This window comes from Cervus canadensis, chromosome 7 (genome assembly GCF_019320065.1).
Source record: "Cervus canadensis isolate Bull #8, Minnesota chromosome 7, ASM1932006v1, whole genome shotgun sequence".
NCBI lineage: Eukaryota > Metazoa > Chordata > Mammalia > Artiodactyla > Cervidae > Cervus > Cervus canadensis.
In genome coordinates, this window is record NC_057392.1 from 74,471,521 (window position 1) to 74,497,748 (window position 26,228).

Here is a 26,228-nt window from a genome sequence, read left to right on the forward strand (position 1 = left end):
TATTGAAGTTTCAGCTTCAACATCAGTCCTTCCAATGAATATTCAGGACTGATTTCCTTTAGGATGGACTGGTTGGATCTCCTTGCAGTCCAAGGGACTCTCAAGAGTCTCCAACACCACAGTTCAAAAGCATCAGTCCTTCGGCGCTCAGCTTTCTTTATAGTTCAATTCTCACATCCATACATGACTACTGAAAAAACCATAGCTTTGATTAGATGGACCTTCGTTGGCAAAGTAATTGGTCATAACTTTTCTTCCAAGGGTCAAGCTGTTTTTAATTTCACGACTGCAGTCACCATCTGCAGTGATTTTGGAGCCCCAAAAAATAAAGTCTCTCACTGTTTCCATTGTTTCCCCATCTATTTACCATGAAGTGATGGGACCAGATGTCATGATCTTAGTTTTCTGAATGTTGAGTTTCAAGCCAACTTTTTCATTCTTCTCTTTCATTTTCATCAAGAGGCTCTTTTGTTCTTCTTCACTTTCTGCCATAAGGGTGGTGTTATCTGAATATCTGAGGTTATTGATATTTCTCCCAGCAGTTTTGATTCCAGCTTGTGCTCCATCCAGCTCAGCATTTCTCATGCATATACATTAATTAAGCAGGGTGACAATATACAGCCTTGACATACTCCCTTCCCGATTTGGAACCACTGTGTTTTTCCATATCCAGTTCTGTTACTTATTGACTGGCATACAGATTTCTCAGGAGGCAGGTCAGTTGGTCTGGTATTCCCATCTCTTGAAGAATTTTCCCCAGTTTGTTGTGATCCACACAGTGAAATGCTTTGGTGTAGTCAATAAAGCAGATGTTTTTCTGCTTTTTTGATGGTCCAGTGGATGTTGAGAATTTGATTTCTGGTTCCTCTGACTTTTCTAAATCCAGTTTGAACATCTGGAAGTTCACAGTTCACGTACTGTTGAAATCTGGCTTGGAGAATTTTGAGCATTGCTTTGCTAGTGTATGAGATGAGTGAAATTGTGCAGTAGTTTGAACATTCTTTGGCATTGCCCGTCTTTGGGATTGGAATGAAAACTGACCTTTTCCAGTCCTGTGGCCACTGCTGAATTTTCCAAATTTGCTGACATATTGGGTGCAGCACTTTCACAGCATCATCTTTTAGGATTTGAAATAGCTCAACTGGAATTCCATCACCTCCTCCAGCTTTCTTTGTAGTGATTCTTCTCAAGGCCCACTTGACTTTGTACTCCGGGATGTCTGGCTCTAGGTGAGTGACCACACCCTCGTGGTTATCTGGGTCATGAAGATCTTTTTTGTATAGTTCTGTTTATTGCAACCTCTTCTTAATATCTTCTGCTTCTGTTAGGTCCATACCATTTCTGTCGTTCATTGTGCCCATCTTTGCATGAAATGTTCCCTTGGTATCTCTAATTTTCTTGAAGAGATCTCTAGTCTTTCCCATTCTATTATTTTCCTCTATTTCTTTGCATTGATCACTGAAGAAGGCTTTCCTATCTCTCCTTGCTATTCTTTGGAACTCTGCATTCAAATGGGTATATCTTTCCTTTTCTCTCTTGCCTTTAGCTTCTCTTCTTTTCTCAGCTATTTGTAAGGCCTCCTCAGACAACCGTTTTGCCTTTTTGCTTTTATTTTCTTGGGGATGGTCTTGATCACTACCTCCTGTACAATGTCATGAATCTCCATCCATAGTTATTCAGGCACTCTGTCTATCAGATCTAATGCTTTGAATCTGTCACTCCCACTGTATAATCATAAGGGATTTGATTTAGGTCATACCTGAATGGCCTAATGGTTTTCCCTTCTTTTTTAAATTTAAGTCTGAATTTGGCAATAAGGAATTCATGATCTGAGCCACAGTTAGCTCCTGGTCTTGTTTTTGCTGACTGTATAGAGCTGTATAGACTGTATAGAGGGTGTATAGATGCCATACACTGTTTAGACTGTATAGAGGGTGCTCTAACAGTCATTAAATTATAAGTAGGATCCAAGGATAATATTTATTATTGGGGTATATATATATATATATTTAAAACTTCTCATTTTTATACAATTTTAAAGGTTACTTTCCATTTATAGTTATTACAAAATATTGGGTTCATTTTGGATAGTTATTACAAAATGAAAATCACAAAGGCATATCTCAAGAAGCCGTAATTATAAACACTAACTTCTTGATACCATGCTTCTGGGAGATAGGAGAAACTTCAGAGCAAAAGATGTGTCTAAATAACTCTCAACCTGAACTTTTAAAAGGAGACATGTCTAATAGATTATTTTCTGTCCTGTCATTTCTAAATTTTTCTTCAAACTTATTAGGGTCTTCATGGTCTGTGCCCCATTTTCCTGGCCCTCTGTCTTCCCACCTGCTTGACTTTTCTTTCTGTTTGCACTTAGCTAGGATCTAGTTAGTTGTTTGAATCGTACTGTTACCAAACATTTGACATATTTTTGTCACCTGTCTTTGCTCCTTTGTAATTATCTCCTCATCCTGAATCCTGAATATACTAAAAAAGTCTCTTGGATTCCTTAACTACTGATTTTGTTAAGCAAAAGCCCCAAAGCAGTCATTCTGGCCTCCCTTAGGCTGGAGCTTAACAGTCTATCTTCAGAGAATGTTCTTTTCTAACACTCCACCAAGACTTTACCTCTGCTCTCCAGGTACTGCTTCATGTTGATTATCTTACTCTCAATGTATGTCTCAACTCCCTATTTCTTACATAAAACATATTATTATGTAAACTCACCTCTCTACCCTTCATCTCAAAAATTGTATAAATCTTTGCTAAACTTCTCCTCCTCTATCTTCCTTGATACTCAGGAGAAAGAGGTATCCTATGCTTTCTTCACCCTAACTCTGGGCTCTTGATCCACATATTTTTAACCATCCCTTTTATTAAAAAAAACATTCTTTGTTTAACCCCCTGGCATTACTTTTATTTATTTTTCTCTCTTTCTGTGAAATTTTCCTGCTCCCTGACTTACACATTTTTTCTTTCTGTCCCCAGATAATGTTTACCAGATTTAATTTTCAGAAATTTCCTATTCCTACTCTCTCTGTTTTTATTTTTATTCCTTATATTTCATGTCTCTAATATCCAACTCTTAAGTTCCAATCTCTCTTCTAATTCCCTACTGTCTATAAATCTCTACCTGGATGTTATTTGGTCTTTCAGAGTTTTTTTTTTTAGCTCCTACTATGTGTCAAACATTGGGTATATAATGGTGTATGTGACAGATAATTTGCTTATTAATCATAGAAATGGTAATTTTTGGAATTATTTATTTTCAAATTTACTTCTCTCTCGCTTCCCATTGGGAAGATTAATAGAAAAGGACGACATACATAGAAATCCCTGAGTTTGAGGAGTGTCTATACTATGTACTAGCAGTGGGTCGTAGGAGAGTCACTGATGTCCTGAGTTGTGGTTTTATTAGCAAAAAATGGAGATAATGGTACCTATAACCAAGATGGCTCCAGCTTCATCAATCTAGACATCAAATGTCTAGGTAGGAATGAGGTAAGTTCCAAGATCAATTGACAATAGAAAATATAGGCTTTCACCAGAATTCCTTTCTCTACCATATTGGGAATCCCCACAGCAATAGTTCACAGTCCACAAATCCATCTAGACTGCTGCGGTCTGGACAGCCCTTTTCAAACTTCAAGACCTGTTATTAGCCTCTCCAAACTGTAGCCACGTTTCTCATACAACTTCTCCCAAAGCATGGACACAGACTCTGCTTTTAATTTCTCCAAGAACAACTGCTATGAGTTGAATTATGTGCTCCTCAGATTTGTATGTTGAAATGCTAACTCCCACCACATCAGAATGTTTTCTTATTTGGAGATAGAATCTTTGTAGAAGTAATCAAGTTAAAGTGAAGTCATTAGGGTGGACTGTAATCCCATGTGACTCCTTTATAAAAAGGAGAAATTTAGATTCAAAGATACACAAACAGGGAAGGTGTTGTGAAGAGATACAGGTGAAGATGGCCATCTATAACTCAAGGGGAGAGGTTGGAATAGATGTTTTCCTCACAGCTCTCAGAGGAAACCAATCCTTGATTGGCAGATGCCTTGATTTTGGACTTTCAAAGTACAGAACTGTGAGAAAATATGTTTCTGTTACTTAAGCCACATAGTTTGTAGTAATGTGTTAAGGTAGCCTTTGGCAAGTCTATACAAGTAAGAGCAACCTCAATGTTTAACTAAACTCTACTGAAATCTAATATGGGGTTTCCCTGGCAGCTCAGACGGTGAAGAATCTGCCTGTAGTGCAAAAGACCAGGTTTCACTCCCTGGGTGGGGATGATCCCCTGGAGAAGGGAATGGCTACCCGCTCCAGTACTCTTGCCTGGAGAATTCCATGGACAGAGGAGCCTGGCAGGCTGCAGTCCATGGGGTTGCGAAGAGTCAGACGTGAATAACACTACTAAAATATAATAATAAAAAGGTCTTATGAGGTGAAAAGTAATTTAAAACCTGTTTCCAGGGATGAATATTCCTAGAGATTAGGCCATTTCTTGTACTAGGAGTCTTCTGTCTGTTACTGTCCTTAGTCTACCATTATTATGATGTCAGGGCCCACTAATCCAAATGGGGTGTCTTTCCCATCTCTATCAGCATTCAGGATCCTCCAACTTTTCCCAGTGTAAGAAGAAGGTAAGCCAGATTTTCTTCCATCCCCTCTTAGGCTAGATTCCTAGTCACGATTAGAATCTATAGCAGTAGAGTTCAACCCTTATTACAAATTCCAGACACCAAATATTTTTTTAAAATGTGGTGGTAGCTTCCATTATGCTATCTCATTACATACTTCAATTCATAGCACAAAGCCTAACAAGTAGAAACTGCTAAATAAGTGACTTATTTTCTTTGTTTGGAAGATATCTTCTCAGCCAGTACCAAACGAGAACCATTCCTCTGACTTTTTAAACCTCTATCCCTCCTATTTCCTTGGTCAGGCCCTTCTCCGTGGTGTCTAACCAGTGTTTTCTCATTCTTCCTTCTGGGTTCCCTTAAATAAATTACATGTAGGTTTTTCAATATATTCAGTTAGAATCAACCATTCCTTATTTTTATTTCCATAACCCTTTATGCAGATTTACACTATAGCCTGCATTACATGGGGTTTTCATTTCTTCATCACATTTTTGTCTGTCTTATTAAGATGTGAGTTCTGTGACAGTGGCAGACCATAGGGTCAGTGGACCACAGTCCATAGGACGGTGGCTTGCGACATTTTGGCTTCCATAGTCCCTAGCACATTTCATGGTGCATGTTAATAGTGTGGTCTTCCCAGGTGGTGCTAGTGGTAAAGAACCCACCTTCCAATGCAGGAGACATAAGAGATGGGAAGATCCCCTGTCAGAGGGATGGCAACTCACTCCAGTATTCTTGCCTGGAGAGTCCCATGGACAGAGGAGCCTGGTGGGCTACAGTCCGTGGGGTCACAAAGAGTCGGACACAACTGAAGCGACTTAGCACATGCACACACATTAATAGTATATGCTGGATGAATATTATTGAGTTAAATTACATAAATATAATCAAAGAGGTTCTATGTTATTTCCATTTATCTAATTTTATGTATCTCAGAAATCAGAATTCAATTTCTTAGTCACTCTCAGATTCATTCCTTGTGAGGATCTCAGAGAGGCCATCCTCCTTCCCATCCATGCAGCGTAACAAATGATAGGATATCAGTTATTTCTTGGGAAACTTCTCTCTAGAGAAATAAAAATGAGATTTTTAAAATTCACAAGACTGAAAATTCTGTTATCCATTATTCAGTCACATTAATACAACATTACATTTAAAATGTATTCCATTTTCTCTAAAAGGGTGAGTCTTCTGATTTCTTAAAGGAATGATTTGCTTATGTGTTAAGTTCATGAATAATTTTAGTCTATCAAGATGCATGTATTGGATTAAGGTTCCTGAGTGCTCAGATCATGGATTGAAATTTCTAAAATACATTTCTCTCAAAATGCTTTCAATAAAAATAAAATTACCCTTTCAAAATCTGTGGTCAGTGCAGAAGAGGAAAAGCTGTACAGGCTCAATAAAAACTTTTGGGTGAACTTACAATTTTATATTTTATTACTCAATGCTGTGATCCTTTTATATGTGAATGAGTGAATTATGGTTTCGAACTGATAGCTAAAGATTTTGACAAAATAGTTTAATCAGCCATATTAGTTTCCCAGAGCTGTTGTAACAAAGTACCACAAACTAGGTGACTTAACACAAGTTTATTTTCTCAAAGTTCTGGAAGCTAGAAGTCCAAAATCAAGGGATTGGTAGGGCCATGCTCTCTTGGAGACTCTGTGTGGAATATTCTAGCCTCTGCCTAGCTTCTGGTTGTGGTTTATCATCCTTGGTATTCCTCTTCTTGTAGATCCATCATACCAATCTTTCCCTCATGTGGCCATCCTTCTCTAAGTGGCATCCTCCTTTCTTGTAAGTCATATTGGATAAAGAACTGGCTCTATTCCAGTGTGATCCTTTGATCTGAAACAGATAGACTGCCAGATGTTTCTCCTGCAAAGATAGGTTTATTCGGTATCAACAGAGAATTTCAATTTGGAATTTGTAACTATGGCAAGCCATAAGTACAAGCCTACGTACAAGTCCTTCAAAGGCAGGGGAAGGAGAATGATTATATATAGGAGAAGAAAGTTGGGAGGGCTGTAGTAAACAAGGAATCCATGATTTTTCATTGGCTGAGTCCTTCCCAGTAAGGAAGAAGAGTCTTTCTTCTTCTGGTTGGGCTCTGCCATTGTCTTCACAAAGCATGTAGGCTCCCGCTTCTGATCTCCCAACTTTCTTTAATTGCTACTTTTGTCTATTAAATTTTTCACATCCTCAACCTAACTAATTATATCTGCAATGATTCTGTTTCCAAATAAGGTCACATTGTAAGCTGTTGGCAGTTAGAGCTTTGACACATGAATTTGGGGTGGGGGATGCACTTCAACACTTAACACCTACTGTGAAAAATTTTGTAATTGTAAAAATAAATAAACAAATGCACCTTTGATGGCAAAATTCAGTAAATGTCAAGACAAGAAAAATTAATCATAAGAATGCTTGTATATAAGCAACAGTAGGCAAGAGTGTGTGAGTGATTATAGTTATTGTTAGAAACAGTGTAGAAAACAGTTCTTCCTCTCTTTGATGTACGACTCATTTAGATTTGAAGCCAATAGGACAGAGCATAGTCTAAAAACACTAGGATGGTTTCTATTTGTATTTTTACTATTTGTATATTTACTATTTGTAACATACTGGATACCTAATTTTGGACATTATTCTGCAGTTGGATACCAATAATCACATTACCTTTTTCTAAATTTAATAGGAAATTCTACAAATATCTTAATAGTTAGATTTCCTAGGTTTACAAGTCTAATGCACCCTTATTATGTATCAGATTCTTCACTGCATAAGAAAGGGTTTGAGACTGTGTTTTTATGATTGTGTATATGGGCAAAGTTAACCATTTATTACATGTAAATAAGATAAATAAACAAGAAACTTTCATCTACATACAATTTAACTTTGTAAAGCATTTAATATTTACATTTTAATACTAAATGCTGTAGTTCTGTAGTCTGACTTGGTTACAAATTGTATTCCACAGATAAGGAAACTGTCACTCATAAAGTAAATTGATTAACATTCAGTTAAGTTCTGGGAGACAGGTTAGCTCTCATTTCCATTGGTTCATAGCCTCATGATACTATTAGTTTACTACTTATTAAAAAATATATTTCTTCTTCAAAAGCAGAGATTGATTGGGACCCCTCTATGAACAATGAACTGAGACACATGCAAAATGATAGACAGGATTACTATTGAGAAGAGAGTTGCCACTTAGGTGGAGTGGTGCAAGATGCTTTTGAACTGTGGTGTTGGAGAAGACTCTTGAGAGTCCCTTGGACTGCAAGGAGATCCAACCAGTCCATCCTAAAGGAGATCAGTCCTGTTCATTGGAAGGACTGATGCTGAAGCTGAAACTCCAATCCTTTGGCCACCTCATGCGAAGAGTTGTCTCATTGGAAAAGACCTTGATGCTGGGAGGGATTGGGGGCAGGAGGAGCAGGGGACGACAGAGGATGAGATGGCTGGATGGCATCACCGACTCGGGGGGCATGAGTTTGAGTAAACTCCGGGAGTTGGTGTTGGACAGGGAGGCCTGCCGTTCTGCGATACATGGGGTCGCAAAGAGTCAGACACGACTAAGCGACTGAACTGAACTGAACTAATAATTAAATACTGAAAGAATGGTATAAGTAAGAACTTCTAGGTTCATGGAAAAAGAGAGGAGAGAAGGGAGAGGAAGCACCAGAGACTGGAACTGTATAAACAAAGACTTCAGTATAAGGAAGGGTTTGAACTAGGCTTGTTGTAAACTTGTTGAGGTCAGAAGCTATGCATATTTCCTTTCTTTGAAACCATCACAGTGCATGCATCTGAAAAATAGTAGTTGCTCAATTTGTTGTTTTAATTTGAATAGTCATGATGTTTGGGATGTGTTAGAGAGGGAAAGACTGAAGCCCAAAAGATGTTAAGAAACCACTGCAACAATTCGGGCACTCAGTAGTGAGTGCTTAAGGGAGCACCTTCACTGGGAATAGAAATGGCAGGTGAAGCAGAAAGACATTTATTGAAGTGTATGACTAAGTACATATGGGCTAAGAAGGAATAGATTGTTCTGAGGTTTTAAGTTTGACTTTATAGGAAAATGAGAAGATATTGACTTATTTTCTTCTTTCCTAGCAGTCCTTATCTGGGCACCATGGACTTCTAGGATTGTAGAGTAGAATTCAGAGTCCCTGAGCATTGAAATTATTAGCAAATTTATGAGTATTAGGGAGAGTCTTCTTAGTTGTCATTAAGTTTTTGACAGTCTGGGTCTTTGAACTTGTTAAATACTATACTTTTATTCAAAAGTATAGTGATAAATAGGATTCCCGGGTGGCTCAGACTATAAAGAATCTGCCTGTAATGACAGTCCATGGGGTTAAAAAGAGTCAAACACGACTGAGGAGCTAACACTGTCAGTTTACCTTCACTTTCATAGTGATGACTAAGCAAGAGCCACAGTTCTTCAAAGAAGTAACCCTCTTTAAAAATATCGACTGATGTGACATCTCACAGTATCTTTTATCAACAGTTGAAACAAGATTATGGAAAATAGAACATAATATTGAAGACCAAGAGCTTTGTCATCTCCTTACTGAAAAATTTTGTCTTGTCTAAGATTTTTCTCTTACTGTTAAATGAGAGACTGACAATACCTGCCTCTTAGGGTTGTTTCGAGGAGTATTATGAGAAAATGTTTGTTACATTTTTAGTACTCAGTATATCTTATTTTGTTATTATTTATTATTATTATTCTCATTCAGCTTTAAAATTTCTTGACAATCTATTATAGTGGATTGCTTTCCCTGTTTGCCATATCTCACTTAATCACCACCATAAATTTGATAGAAATCTCTTTTTAATATTTAGGTTACGGTTGAGATGTAGACAGGTAAATGCCTTGCCAGAAGTCACAGAGCTAGCAAATGGCAGAGTCAAAATTACAGGGGTCAGGAAATGCTTGTGTAAAGTGGGGCAAACATGAAGGAGGGCACAGAACAGAGCAAATGGTCAGTGACATGATGAGAAGCTGGGTGAGTTACGTGAGGCCGCAGCGCCACAGAGACTCAGAAAGAGTTACACATCCCGTAGGACATCATGTTCTTGCTGGGCTAGTAATCCATCCCAGGCTGGCCAGCCTTGGATCTCTGAGTGCATGAACGTGAACTGTGTGTGGGTGAGATAACATGACCTCAGGGAAAATGAGGTTGGGTGTGAGAGGAGATAAGTTATGACCAGCTGCAGTGGTGATTACAAATGTTCATTTACTTTAACCTATCAGACACTGATACACAGCAGAACCCAAGTTTACATTGAACATTGTCCAGATAGGTTTCCTATGTGACAGAAAGCATTTTTAATTCAGCTCTCAAGGCCAATAGAATATTTTACACACACACACACACATACACACACACACACACACACACACATAGGAAAGTGACGAGAAACTACTATGCCCTCACATAATAGTCCAAGTTGACCACTGTCAAGGATTATGTTATTTTTTATCCTTGTGGGCAGCCCTAAGACTTGGTTCGGTTGTTTCTAAGCCTGAAACTTTCAGTGATGGCTCAAGGCCACTGTATCAAAACTGGGATTCCAAACAATTAAGGATAGGGACCTTGAAGGAAAACCGCCAAAGACATTTTGTTGTTAAACAGGAGTCCTGGGTATAAAGGAGGAGAGACAATAGAAATCCACAGTAGGGCCTGCAGACCAGGAGTGAATCCTTCTTCAAACAGAAACTCTAAATTGTTATCCTTTGTTTTCTGCAGCTTGAACTTGTATGAGACCACTTTAAGCACAATGGTTGCCTATGACAGTAAATTGCTGCCTTTTAAGGAGGTGGATAATATTTACATATGCTAAAACATTCATTTCATGATTGCTTACTTGGTAATTATCTATTGAGTCTTTTTGCTGCTCATTCTTTAAGCTTTAGATGTATTCTTTTGACAATTTTAGAGGAGGGTCCAGGAAAAGAAAGGAAATGAGCCACATCTAGAATAAATATTAAGATTCACAAAATTTGGAAGAGGTACATAATTAACACTATACATATATGGATTGGGGCTTCCCAGGTGGCGCTAGCTGTGTAGAACCTGACTGCCAATGCAGGAGACATAAGAGATGTGGGTTTGATCCCTGGGTCGGGAAGATCCCCTGGAGAAGGGCGTGGCAATCCACTCCAATATTCTTGCCTGGAGAATCCCCTGGACAGAGGAGCCTGGTGGGTTACAGTCCATGGGGTCACAGAGTCAGACACAATGAAGTGACGCACAGCACAGCATATATATGAATTGATCGAGATTACGATTTTGAATTATATTTTGATTAGAAGGCAGTGGAGGTTAGCACGTTAGCTTTAATTGGAATGCACCTGAGTTTGAACTCTAGCCCTGTCTATCTTGTCCTTAGAAATCAACCTCCTCAAAACCTACACTTTCTTATATGTTAATGGGAATGATAATGCTCACTTCCCAGGGTTTTTGTGAAGATTAAAAACTATAATCTATATTAAGTATCTAACACATGGAAGTGCTACTTCACACCTGACTGTTCATGGCTCCAATAACTATGGCTAATTAGAAATTGGCTGTAGATTATATTTTATTAAATGGTTGAATGGATTTCTATCGCTGTAGGTTTCATCGGACTATATTATGAGCAAGACTGTTACTTAAATGACTCTCTGGTATAATTAGGCCTTATTAGAGGTTGTAATAAGTCTTGCAGTATTCTTGTCATTATTCCCAAATCATTGGACTATTATACTAAAAATAGTCAAGTTACAGATGGACTAGAACATTTATCCTTCACCTTTTAGAAGCCCATATTCCATCCTGTATAAAAAAGAATGTGGTAATTAAAACAGAATAAAAGCACAACCCCAAAGCCTCAAATCCATCATGCTACATATTATCTTTCTTAGCAGGAAGTTAAAAAGAAGTTGAAAATGATTGGCATAAAACAAGTTATTTTCATTATCAGTAGGTTTTAACATGCACATTGTGAGTTGTGCCACAATTATGCACAATTATGCTCTGGAATTATGCAATTCCAGTTAGCTAGGGTTCTGAATGAAATAACATCTTCCAAAAGTACATAATAATTTGCCAAGAAATAATTTAGGCCCAGTAAATTTTTGCTACAGAGTGTTCATTGTTTTGAAGAATTATAATTATTATAAGAAGCTTGTTCAGTATTTGGCAATTAAAAAAATAATCTAATTAGACTGATTGTGCAAGCTAATTTCTAGCCCCAGATGTGGGTCTGTTAGCTAAGCAAGGTTCCTGTGCTTAAGCAATCATGTCTGCATCCACACCAGAAGGTACCAACCAGGGCAAAGTTCCAGCCAGGGAACAGACAGAGCTCCTGGGGCAGGAGCCATCCTGGGATTTCTCTGAAGTCGGAAATAGACTTAGCTCCCTGTTGAAGGACTTTATACTCTTTTCTTTCATGAACAAAATTTCCAATCTGGTTGTACAATGTAGATAGATGCTTTTAGCATCTACAATGTCAATAATCTAGGTTTTTTTCCTTCCATTTTATTAAAATGGGAAGGTGAGGGTCATAGATTCCTGTTAGCATGGAATCATAGAAGGTCAGTGCCTGAGAGCATGTTTGAGATTCTTTGGTGAAGTTCCCTCTTTAGGCAAACTAATGCTTGGAGACTTGCATAGAATCTAGAGTCTTAACTTAGGGCCTTGCATTAGAAGTATTGGCCAGCTCTTTCTTTTCTTCCCCCTCCTATAATTTTTACTCTATTTTATTGGAAAGAAATTTAGTCCCCCTTCAGTCTTTTACCTCTTTAACAGGGCTTATTGGAAAGATGTTAGGTATGTCTGTAAACTGAAGGAAGTCACATCAGCTGGGACAGTGGATATGAAAGGATCATAGACTACTGATGCCCCCTCTCTGTACCTCAGGAGCCAACAATCTTTTTAATGAACTGTTGGCTTCTGTTTCTAGCTCATCGTATCTTGGATGTCTGCCAGGAACCATCTTGGATGATGTGAAAAAAAACTTGAGTGTGTACAGTTGCTGGAGGGAAGTTTTACTGTTCTAGGGAAGAAGCCAAATAATCGAAAACTTAGAACTCTCACCCTGTTTTGTTGGGTAATTTTTACCTCAAAAAATAGAGTATTTTCTTCTCCCTTCCCAAGTAACCATTTATCTGGGAAGCAAGTTATTAGCAATCCAAAATTGCTCAGTGGAATAGTGGGGAAATGGTGTGAAAAATGAAGATAATGAAAACAAATTATTTCACAATAAAATATCTTCCAAGTCATCCATTAAAAAAAAAAAAAAAAACCCTTTTGGTAGCCAATGTGTACAGTGTTTCACAAATTTTCCTCTTCATTTTTTTAAGCAGATTTAAAGTAGAACAAAAATTAGACTTCAAAGAAGCTTTGTATTCATTGAATATAACTGAGATATTTAGTGGTGGCTGTGACCTTTCTGGAATAACAGGTAATATGAAAAATTATTCTTATATTATCAAGTAAATATGTTCTCTTAGAAACTGTGTTAACTGACTGATCTTAAAACTGAAAGCGCATTTGGCCCCAGAAAATACGTACACGGGGAATAAATGTCATCGCCGTGTCAAGCTGTCTGTAAACAAGCACTTTATTTTGCATTTAAGTAGTTTTACTTAATGAAAGTCAGACAGCATGTTAGAATGTTAGATAAGCCTTCTAACCACACTTGCAATGAAACTATGCAGGAAAAGTATTATCTGGGGCTTTTATTCCTGCTCTGTTTGTATTTCCTTATCTGAATATTGGGAATTACAACTTTGAGGCTCTCATTTAAACAGAGCTAATAAAACTCCCAATTTGCAAATGTTAATTTGGTAATATTAGAGCCCATGAAATAGGCATCTGCAAGCTGTTGGATGATGAACACAGCCTAGAAATTGTAAGGTTGCAGCTTGTAGATTTAGCTTGAGACTGACAACACATCAGAGGAGATGGAGCTTTTATGCTAACTGGCACTTGGGAAATTGTGCATGGTTAAGGTGCTCACTTTCACAACAAAGCCCAAGACACTATTTCTCATCCTGGCAGTACCTACTAGTTGAAAAATAACTAAAGAGAAAAAAAAATGGAGGAAGAGGGCCAAATTATCCTGCTATTTTAAATTCTTTTAAATTCAGTCTTCTGTTTTATAAAGAAAAAATAAAGTCCTAATGATACAAGCTTGTCTGTCTGATGGGGTTGGATATCCTAACCTAGAATTATTGTGTATTCCTTTATAAAATGTAGGCTTTGGAGAGGTATTCATTAACTTATTCACTTATCAATTATGTGCGTAAGTGAACAGAATGAATGAGTTTTCCTGGTGGAGGAGGTGGGTGGGGTACACAGGTGACATAGATGTTCATTATCACCTTCACACATGATTTAGCTGCCTGTTCTCACACTGACAGATAGATCTGACTTCTTTGACAATTTCATCAGCATCAGGAATGAGGCAGTCAAAATTAAATACTGCAACAGGATTCTGTCTAAGTGTGCCCTGGAATGCAGCCACCTTACCAACTTGAAATAAACCAAGCCATTTTTTAAACACCTCTTCGTCTTAAATGTCTTTCTGGCCTTCGGAAGCTCACTTGCTATATCTCAGGCATTTCAAACAGCCACTTGCTCTGCAAATTCCCAGCAATTTGTGACTTCTATAAAATCTCCTTTTACATCAATAAAATACCCCCAAAATGCTTTATAAGAGAATTTGTACAAGAAAATAACCCTGAACAGAAAAGAATAAGTGTCCAACATTTTTTGCTCTGAGTTACCTATTTGAGTTGATTTAACGACTTTGGTTCTGTCTTATTGCCTGAAATAGAACCACCACAGCCAAGGCTGGCACTATTTCTAGTCTTTAGGAGAACAGTGAATTAATTCCCTGCTAATAGTACGCTTTGTGCAATAAGCCTTTGCTAAAGGCTATTGCAGCGTCTCAGTGGTAAAGAATTCACCTGCCAAGCAGGACACGAAGTTTCTATCCCTGGGTGGGGAACATCCCCTGGTGAAGGAAATGGCAACCCACTCCAGTATTCTTGCCTGGGAAATCCATGGACAGATGAGCCTGGCTGGCTACAGTCCACGGGGTCGCAGAGTTGGACACAACTGAGTAACTAAAACAACACAAAGGCTACTGAGGGTCAGTCCAATGCTACTGCTGTGGGATATTTACACAAAAGAGACACTATCTTATACTCAGACTGTCCACATATTTTGAATGAAATGTTTTTAAAAGAGTTATTTTTAAAACTTGGAGATGAATGTTTGACTTCTGTCACCCTTAGTAAAATATTTAACCTTTCTGAACCTCAATTTTCTAATCTATTAAATAAACAATATATCCTAGTGGCAGAAATAATAAAAGGACATATGTAAATCAGCTTGTTCAACATCTGTTCTATAGTAGATGGGCTTCCCTTGTGGCTCAGATGGTAAAGAACCCACCTGCAATGCGGGAGGCCTGGGTTCGATACCTGGGTAGGGAAAATCCCTTGGAGAAGGGAAAGGCTACCCACTCCAGTATTCTGGCCTGGTGAATTCCATGGACTGTATAGTCCATGGGGTCACAAAGTGTTGAGCACGACTGAGTGACTTTCACTGTATAGTAGATACGCAGTAAATGTTAAATTCGAAAAGAAAATTTTGAGCAAATGGCACATTAATATTTACTTGCACATCTTCAAGCAAAGCTACTGGAAGTTTCTTATCCTCTTAACTTGATGAAGACATACTTGGAATCTTCATAGAGAATTAAGGGAAGGAATGATTACAAAGGTATAGAAACCAGTAAGTTTATGAAGTTCAGATCCCTTGTTCTAATCTAGCATCTTCCAGGTCCTGTTCTTTTTCCAAGATCATGCCATCTCTGTAGAAGATGGAATACAGAAGGTCAAATTGCTCAGTCTACTTAAGCCAAAGGCTCACTTGGTTTGGTGCCAGTGGGAAACTGCATGCAAGAAATTCTCCACTCCATCCCAGCCTGCTATTTGCTCTTCATTCTTTGTATGGGCCCCTCAGTCATCTACTCTGTGCTCTATGCAAATCCTTATTCTAGGCAGTTGTGGGGAAAAAAATGTGCTTATTTGCATGACCTTAAAAGACCACACTCCTGCATTTTAGTTAAACCACACTCATGATATGGACGCCCGTCTTTCTCCATCTGAATTGTTTCTGTCACTGGACATATTCTTATCCATTGATTTATTTATTTGGCAAGTATTTATTATAAGCCAGCTAGCTATGTGCCAGGCAATTTTCTAGAGTTGAATAAAATCCACAAATTCCCTCTCCTAATGAAGTTTACATCTGTTAGGGCAGATGGACGATTAACAAGTAATTAATTAATTAAATGATGAGGTGATAGATGGTATGAATTAACTAAAATAGAGTCATGGGATAAAGAAATTAGATCAGATAAGAGCAGAATTAGACATGGTGGAAAGAGAAGATTGCTTTGAGGAAGTGTCATTTTTATTGAGACCTAAGTAACAGGGGACCCAATCAGGGTAAATTCTGGGAAAAGGGATTTTAAGCAGAGGGATAGATGAGACTAAAGCTTTGATGCTTGACCTTGTAGCTGGAGCTATTGGGTGAGGAAAGGAGGGTAGGAGATGGGGATCAGAGGTAATCAAGGGCCCAGACAAAGTCATCACACACAGAGTCTGGAGTTATTTTTAGGAAGCCATTTTTTATGCAAATCACCCTTTGATGACTTCTCTCTATCTTGCCTGAGGGGATTTACTTTTCTGTAAGCTGTCAGAGATGGTTCCCCTTGACTAAATTATTTCTTCATGAAAGCGTTAGTCACACTGCTGCTGCTGCTGCTAAGTCGCATCAGTCGTGTCCGACTCTTCGTGACCCCATGGACTGCAGCCCACCAGGCTCCTCCATCCATAGAATTTTCCAGGCAAGAGTACTGGAGTGGGTTGCCATTGCCTTCTCTGTTAGTCACACAGTCGTGTCCAACTCTTTGTGACCCCATGGACTATAGCCTGCCACGCTCCTCTGTCCATGGGATTCTCCAGGCAATAATACTGGAGTGGGTTGCCATGCCCTTCTCCAGGGGATCTTCCCAAACCAGGGATTGAACCACAGCCTCCTGAATTACAGAAGATTCTTTACTACCTCAACCAACCCCTATTTCTTTATAAACTCTTCCAAATTCAGTTGTATTGATGGGGTCCACCTGCATCACATCAGCTTTCTCTCTCAAGAGGGACAAAGCACCTTTATCTCCTTTCTCTTCAAGAGTCAAGGCTCGCCTTGCTCTCCTCCACCCTCTTGCCATCACTGAACCCACCACCACCTTTTTGTTGTTTCTGCAAGGAACGTTGTCAGGTCTATCTGGTCTTGACGCAGCAGGGACGGCAGATGGCTTTTGAACTTACAGTTTCACTTCCCCCTTCTCAAGGAGATGCTCCACAGGTCACTATATCAGAGAGGCTTCACACATACATCAGTTTCACCGAGGGGATGAATGGGGCCTTCTCTCTCAGCTTGTTCCCACAGCAGAACAAAATGTTGTTAAGACGCTTACACTGAGAAATCTGACAGGTTTTAAAACCTAGCTCTGAAGTGATTTTGGAACAGATGACACAAAGCCCTTTAGACTTTTATCACCTCACCAGTCTTGAAGGAAAGTAAATTTTGTTCTAAACTCAGATCAAAACCCTATACAGAGTTTAAAAGGCAAGTTGGCTTTGAGGTTGAAAACATAGGGTGGGATTAATTCATATCTGTAAAGCCTTTTTCATCTTATCTGTAGACCATGACGAAGGGGAGCAAAACCTTTGGTCCATTGAAATATTTCACTTAGTGGGGTGCCTGACTTGAGGTTGATCCCCTTCTATCTTTACCTTCCATATCTGAGCTAAACTTGGTCTCTTCATGTTTTCTCTATATCATCTCTGCAAAAACTAAACCTAAACCACCTTTATCTCTAGAAAATTAACTAACTTGGAAAGCATTTTCCCCCTTTTTCTTTGTTCATTTGAAAATGTAATGGGATCCAATAAATAATGGTTCTGAATTTTAACCCTTAAATGCACTTTCATATTTTCTAACAGATTCTTCCGAGGTGTATGTTTCCCGAGTCATGCAACAAGTTTTCTTTGAGATAAATGAAGAAGGCAGTGAAGTTGCAACATCAACTGGTAGGACAAAGGATGTCACAGGAAGCCAGGAGGAAGGACTGGGGGAAATGAGCATGAGGATGCTGGCTCTTTGTGGCTCTCTGATCTCCTTTCCCCCTCCTGCTGTTCAGTACACTATAGGAAGGGCAAAGTGGCTATTTAAGCTATTTATGCATCTGGGTGGCTGGAATTTAAGGCAAAAAAAAAAAGAGGAGGGACTGATATCTACTGATATCTGCTTATTTGTGAACTGGATTACCTGCCCATAGCAGTCAGGCTCAAACCTGAAATCATGATTGCTCAGAAATGTTCACTCTTAAGTAGTTGTATTCATTTCATTCTTCCTCTGTGCTCTTAGTTCCTGCTTTTCTAATTTGATTCTTGTTGTTATGTCTATGGCAGTGGCTCTCAAACTGAGCTGCATGTGAGAGTTAGCTGAAAAGCTTTTAAAAATTCTGTGCCCAGCCTAGAATATTGAATATTCAATTGAATATTGAGCACCCTAAAATATTGAATCAGTATCTCTGGTGATGAGATTTAGCCTTCAGTATTTTCATACATTTTCCTCAGTGATGACAATGTGCATCAAAGGTTGAGAACTATTGCTCTCCAGTGACTTGCAGCTTATCCTTGGTACTGTGAGTATAATGCATAGACCAGCAGCATCAGCATCATTCTGGAACTTATTAGAAATGCAGAACCTCGGGCCCAACTCCAGACTGACTGATCCAGCATCTGCATTTTCCAAGGTCTCTTGGTGACTTGTGTGAACATTACAGTTTAGGAGCCGCTCTTCTATATCACCTTGAACAAATGGCATTTTGAATAGTATCTATGCTGCATAAAAGTAATACTCAACAAATAATTGGAGAAAAAGCCTTAAATTCAATTAGAAGTAGGAAGACAATCTTAATGAATTCCTCATACACATATTTTAATTTTTCAGACTATTTGGATTTTAGCCAGTATGTAAAAGATATACATCCTTTAAACAGTCATATTGATAAATTTATATCCAGATTATTAACTTCTTGATTAATTTATAATGCTATGTAATGCCAATGGGTTTTGACATCTGGGTGGGCCACGCTGGGCTCCCTACTGTTTTGTCATCTCCTGAAGGGCTCCTGTACAGGCTATTACAATCCTTAGAGAAATCAAAGGTGCTGTTGAGATGAAGTTGCTAGTTCATGTAGACAAATTTTCCACTTGCTTTTACATAGAATTGGAAGAGTCCTTATAGAACCTTGTCTGATCTCTCTCATTATTTTGGTGATAAAACAGACCCATGTGTGGAGCAGTTTGCCTAAGGTCATATCAGTAAGAAACAGTAGGGTTTGGACTGAAACCGAATTTCCTGACGTCAGGTTCAGAGCGCTTCTGCCATAGCCCAAGGCCTCTTGTTTTTGGTATGGAGTTCTCTAAGAGGAGATAACAATCACTAAGGGATCAGCAGTGACCGTGATGGCATTTGTTAGTGACCTTTGTTAGTGTGAGTATTTTGACTTTCAGGCATCTCCTCAGTGGATTTACAAAATATCTGGATAGGAACTAGGAGTTCAAACATTATAAAATAAATTGTCTAATGTAAATAAAAAGTGAGCAGAAAGTTACTGCTTAAAAGATGAAATTTTCAACTGCCTTCACTAAATTGAATCTAGTATCTGGCTTTCTTCTTCATTGAGCATAAAGTGTGAAGTTAGAATGATTCCATGAATAATCTAATATCTTTTCCTCTGCTCTTCAATTTTTAGATTTATTCCAAATTTCTCTGTATTTAGAAAATGGTTATTTTTCCACATGGTAACTCTTCAAACAAAAATGGCCTTTCCTGTCTACAAAAAATATTGTGAATATTATGGATATATTTTCTTTACTGATCTTTAAATGTGAACATCTAAATAACTCTTGTCTCTATTTCATAGGCATAAACACACCTGTGATCATGAATCTGTCACGGAATCAATTTATAGCAAATCATCCGTTTCTGTTTATTATGAAGAATAACCCAACAGGTACCTTTTTGAGAATTCCCTGGGGGAACTGTTTAAGTTCAATAGACCTAGCCAATTGAATCTGTTGGAATCTTGCTGTTAATCGCAGTCTGTTCCAGCTGCAAATGACAGTCTGAAATCATTTGTTCTTTCAATTTATTGAATTTATTTTAGTTTTTCCCAAAGTTTTTTAGTGACTATTTGTTGAGTGCTTGTTTTGTACTAAGCATTGTGCTTTAAGAGATGGCAGTGACCTAAATAGATCAGTACTAGTAATAGCTGCCAAGATAGTTTGTATAGGTGCTGGTGATTTTAAATACCAATCTGTACAGTTAACACCATTCCAATAAGTCAGATATTTGATGAATAAAGACATAGAAACTCAAAGAGAAGTTGTGTAGTTTGCCTAAGGTCATACAACTGAAAAGTGGCTGAGTGAGAATAAGACCTGTTTGTCTCAGAAGTCAACTTTCTTTCAATGGGAGTAGAACTTGGAAGTTGCACAGTTGTGAAAGGTTTTCTAGGTAGATTCCAAGAATAAGTGACTAGCTATAGGCTCTGAGTGGGAGGGAGGGGTCAAACATTATTCCAATTCTCTAATTTGGGCAATTCTATAAGATAATGCAGTCAGGTACAAAAGGTGGGGGTAGGAGTCAATTGGACTGGCACTATAGACATGGTGAACACATAAATGCAGATGGTCCGGATAGATGTTTTTGCATCTTATGAAATCAGAGAGGCCAGAAATGTGGATAGTGAGGAAGCTTTCTTTAAGTATATATTTAGGACTCCTCAGGAGTCATAACCCAATGACTGTATACCACTGGAAAAGAGATAATATCTTACTCATTTCTGTACCCAGCCCAGAATTTGGCCAAGTGCCCTGCACTTAATATCAGTATCTCTAGAGACTGAAGGTTTGGACTTGGGTCCAAAGACCAGTTTAATGAACTAATAGTTCTAAGACAAGTCACTATACTTTCTAAGCTATATTTTTCCCACCCCCTATTTGAACATAATATTAGTACTTATGTCATGCTGTGCTGTGCTTAGCTGTGTTCGACTCTCTTCAATCCCGTGGACTGTAGCCAGCTAGGATCCTCTGTCCATGGGGATTGTCCAGGCAAGAATACTGGAGTGGGTTGCCATGCCCTTCTTCAGAGGATCTTCCCAACCCAGGGATCGAACCCAGGTCTCCTGCATTGCAGGTGGTTCTTTACTGTCTGATCCACCAGGGAAGCCTTTATCTCATAGAGGTAAATCAAAGAATATACTAAGCCTGTGACACAGTGCCTGGCACATGATGTTCATTGTGGATACATCAATAAATATACATAAAGGAAGGAAGAAAAGCGGAAAAGTTTCTCTAAATAAATTGATTTACGTGGTGAAGAGACATAGTTAATTTCAGAAACTGAATCTGTTAGTTTAACTAGCAATATTGATATTATTGACCCCCTAAGGGATATATCAGTCTCTTTTTTTAGGTTGTGTGAAACTAATGCTGGATGACCATTCTGAAAGTTACATCTTGGAAACAATGGGATAGTTTCAGATTTGCTCAGGCTGTATTAACACAACTTCAGTTCTATAGGGGATGAGTCAGTGTTATGACATAGTCTGTGTATGTCGTTTGATTTATACAACCTTAACCTTAGGATATCTCTAATTTCTTACCATTAGTATGTAATTATTGAGTATGCAGAACAGAAAGAACTGAAGCTGCATTGGGCGTCAATGCTCAAGGAAATATGGCATTTAGAATAATACTTGGCTCTTTATTTTCCGAGTTGATGACTGAGGGGCTAAGGACATGTAATAGCTATCAGTTAAATTGTAGTGAAAATTCAAATTAATTCACTTATTTACTTATTTGTGATAATGCTTAAGTGTCAAACCCTTAATGACAATTTCCACTGTTTTGTGATCTTTATTGTAATGAGACTTTCTAAACTAAGGTTACTCCCCTAAAGTATTGTTTCAAATGAATGGCCACTCATTTATAGGAGGCTGTAAATTATTGCCATATATAATGCAGAATGGGCTATTATCTTAAGACAATACACGTTCAGTGATTTATTTATTTTTCCTTTTACAAATGAACTGAAGAAATTATTGGGATTAACGAAGCTGGTGATTTACCACGCACGGTGAACTACCAAATGGCATAATGATTTATATAAAATATATTCATTTGACAATTCCTGAAGTATGAGAATGAATGATTTTAGGTTTAGTAAAAACAACTTTTGCCTAGATTTTAAATTTTCCTTTGGTCAAACAAACTTCTTATGCAAAATCCATACATTACTTGTATTTTCCTATCAGTATTTAACTTCCTATAATATATACGTTTCAGTATACTCATCCAAATCTCTTACTGAGCCAAACTTCCAGGGAAATGAAGAACGATTCTTCTTCTTTAAGGTTGAGGGTATAGGACAGCATTAGAGACTTTCAGAAGAAGGTTTTGAAAGATGCTACATGAAATGTGCCATTTCCCAGAAAGTAGTGAATCATGGTTTTGAAACTAACAGTGCTCCATACATAACAACAACAACAAAATACTGTGTTTAGAATTTTTTCAGGTCCTAGGTTGAAGGAAGAAGCAGACTGCAGGGTATTCATTAAAAAATCTTTTTTCTAGGCTGTTAGCTTTGGTTATGCTATTGTATTTTTTACATTATGAACTAAAAAACTGCTTCTGACAGAGATGTTTTATAGCTATATTATTAAATATGAGGGACACCTCTTTAAGAAGGGGGCATGAAAAGTGGAAACAACAATGAATCTGCTTCAACCTGCTCTATATCCATTGAGACTATGTCAAGGAAGATTTCACTAATCTGTCCAGTTTAGTAGTGAGTAGATTGGCTATTGCATGTAGACTTAATTCAAAATGTGGTTCTCCTTGGTCAGAAAAGCAGATTGAAAAGACTAGGGCAAATGGCTTTTATGTAAGGTCCTATACTTCTGATAGTTTAACATTTTAAACTATTGTCTTCAATTTATGAGGTTAGCCACTTTAAAAATTCTCCAAACAAGCATTTCTGGTAAGCATTTTAATGCCAGAGAATTACAAAGATACAAGAGTTATTGTTGGTTCCTCTTGTGACTAAAAACAGTATACAGTCTAGGGAAGTTATTTATGTATCCATGTCTATCTGAAAAAAAAGAGTATTTGTTTTCTAGTATTGTTGGAATTGTTTTGAGATTTTTATGGCAAAGTATTATTAATTATAATCATAAAAAGAAGAAAAGAATCTGCTAGAGATTATGTCTATTTCTGTGTTAATTGGCTTTTTTAAGACTGTGTCTTTGGACTGAACAATAAAGAGTTCATGAAGGGCTCTTCCTTTTTACTTCATTTCTGCCATTGTTAGTTCAGTACTTATCAGTATAATGTTCATTTGCTTTAAAATTATGCAAAATTTTATTTTGTAGTTTTTGAAATGAACCTTTATTACATATGACTTTAAAGGAGGTAACCTAAGGCAACACGACATTGAGCCATTCAAGCCATTTACCTTTCCCTAGTTGGCAAGAAAGGTGAATGGATTTTGACATGTCATTTATTTCTGTTTTGTCCTCTAGTTTTTAGTCCCTTTTCACTTGAAAAACACAGAATGGCTGGAAACAGGTGTTTACATTTATGCTGTATACTATATCACTTTGGTGAGGATGTGAAAGTATGAGAGATGTGAAAATATTGCCTTTAGCAGTAAGCTTTGATTCAAGCTGAAGGAGGAGAACTGAGAAACTGCACTTTTAACCCCAAGGGTTTACATTACATGCATAAAGAGATGACTGCTAATGCCTTAAATTTAAAACGTTTCCTATGCTCATCACCATTTTATTACTCTATGTTTGCCTGACTGAGTCTCTATATTTAGAAGAACACCTCTCTGTCACTTTAATTTTGCTTTCCTTTATGAAAACCAGAACTAATGCATTTTCCATGACAAGCTGTTGTGGGTGTTAATATACTTCATAAATTATCAAAAAATGATTAATAATGATATAGTCATCTATTTTAGAGAAGTAGGCTTTGTTATTAGACATTGCCAGTTTACCTTGTAGTAAAAAGACTAAATGGCTTGTTAAAACATTAAGAAAAATTGATTATTATCATCTTTTTTCCTCCAAAAATTCCTAAAGATCTTTTTTTCTTTTCCTAGATTCAATTTTGCTTATGGGAAGGGTGACAAATCCTGAAACCCATGGGATGAAGGGAAGAGATTTAGATTCACTGTGAATGGCAAGTACAGCCTCGGAATAGAAGGTTATTCCTGGAAAACAGTTGACTGGCAAAATATCATCAAATATTTTCTATACATCTTTTTCTATCTTAAACAGTGGCTGTATTAATCTGTATCCATGAATAAATGAAATTATGCATTAAATGTCTTTGTGCTTTCTGTATTTTTATAAAGTTTATATGAATCAAAAGCAGTGAACTTACATAAAATATTAATATATTAGAACAGTCCATCTAAGATATCTTAGATATAAAAGTCCTGTCTTAGATATCAAAATCTCTATATTCTTACAAGACTGAACTATCTCACTCCCAAATATAGCACCTTTATCCAGACCATGGAGAATTGAGTCAAGAGAGAGAGTGCATGTACTGGTACCTCTCTGGGGTACCACTTGAGATACCAAGATCCGGTACCTATGATAGTAAATGAACTTTGAGTATTTACTTTATCTTAACTTGGCATTCCATGTGTTATGTTTAATAGTTGCCTTGTTTCAATACATATCAATTTTTTTCTGACTTATGCCTTAAACCCATAAAAGGTTATTTTCAGGTGTTTTTCTTGGGTTAGGTAAATTTGTACATTCTCTTTCATGTGTTACATGTTAATCTGCCCTGGAGATTCATTCATCCCTTCCACAAATACTTATTGAGCTTCTATGTTCCAGGCACAGTTGTGTCCAACTCTTTGTGACCCCATGGACTGTACCCCACCAGGCTCTTCTGTCCATGGGATTTCCCAGGCAAGAATACTGGAATGGGTTCCCCTTTCTCTCTCCAGAGGATCTTCCCGACCCAGGGGTCAAACTTGTCTCCTGCATTGCAGGAGGCTTCTTTACCACTGAACCACCAGGGGTAAACCAGTAAACAAAACTGACAAGGTCTCTGACCTCACCAAACTGACAATTTACCAGTGGTAGAAACATACTAAACCAGTGAAAAAATAAAGTAGGATAATGAAATAGCAAGGAATTTATAACATCAAGTAATGTAATAAAGTGACTGTCCAGGTTTCACTTTAAGTATATGTTTTCATAATATGTTCCTAATATATATGCTTCTCTTAAGTAAGATTTGTTAAATGTCTGCCTCGGTTTTCCCACTATGGAGTCCAACTTTGCATTGTTGCTGTTTTCTCTGCCAATTTCATGCTCTACATCTGGTAGGCATTACTTGCCTTACAAAAGGAGGTGGTTTAAGCTCCTTATAAAAGAGAGGAACCTTCTGGTGTGGATTCAAGCTTAAAATATCTCCTTTCCCCATTCTAGACACATAGTTGCCAGAGCATTTCTAAGATTAAAACCTTAGTCTTCACTTTCATTGCAGTTAACTCAGTGGTTATTATAGTTTCATATTACAAAGGTTAGAAGTGTCTGGAATGTATTTATAATATATATGTGTGTATTTACTTATTTATGAAATAAAGTAAGTATGAAATAATTTTCTCTGCCAAGCTATACGAAACCATTAAGATTCACAACAGTATACAATATATGTGGGATTAAAAATATTTTCAAATTAATAACCCTCATAAAAGCTTAATATGTCATATATATAAGCTTAATATATCATATATATAGATGTAATTTCAAAGTTATTAAGAATTAGTTTCATTGACTTCACATAGTTATAATACATGGCATATTTTAAAGGAAGGAGTCTGTTACATTAGGAAATGGGGCCTGGGAGATCAAAGGTCTGAGACAATAAACAATTTCTATTTCAGGGGTGAGGTTTATAGAAGTCTCTTGAATTGGTTAATAAAAACCTGGAAACCTTGAAAGATACAGAGAAAACTTTAGGGCAAGTTTTATTAGAAGCCAGTATTTTGGACCTCTGTAAAGAAGATATTTTCTCTCAGGAAGGTGTCAGACTTCCCCCTATATGGGGTAAGTCCTCCTGATCTATGGGTCCTGAGACCGACTCATGCTTAGGGTGAGAAAGGGGGTCTACTGAAAGTCTGCTCATAAGAGCACTGTTTCTCCCTGTGGTTTAGTCACTAAGTTGTGTCTGACTCTTGCGACCCCGTGGTCTGTAGCCTGCCAGGCTCCTCTGTCCATGGTATTCTTCAGGGAAGAATACTGGAGTGGGTTGCCATTTCCTTCTCCAGGGGATCTTCCTGACCCAGGATTCAAACCCGGATCTCCTGCATTGCAGGCAGGTTCTTTACTGACTGA

At 37.7% G+C, this 26,228-nt stretch overlaps 1 protein-coding gene across 1 annotated transcript in view; it reads left to right on the forward strand.

The window, feature by feature from the left end:
* Positions 1–24,189, forward strand: part of SERPINI2 (serpin family I member 2) — a 32,957-nt gene extending 8,768 nt beyond the window's left edge. The window contains exons 5-8 of the mRNA XM_043474137.1: positions 13,012–13,109; positions 17,731–17,817; positions 19,722–19,811; positions 23,969–24,189. Coding sequence (XP_043330072.1) covers positions 13,012–13,109; positions 17,731–17,817; positions 19,722–19,811; positions 23,969–24,045 — 352 coding nt within the window. The 3' untranslated portion in view covers positions 24,046–24,189. The remainder of the gene's footprint in view (positions 1–13,011; positions 13,110–17,730; positions 17,818–19,721; positions 19,812–23,968) is intronic.
* Positions 24,190–26,228: the final 2,039 nt, after the last annotated feature.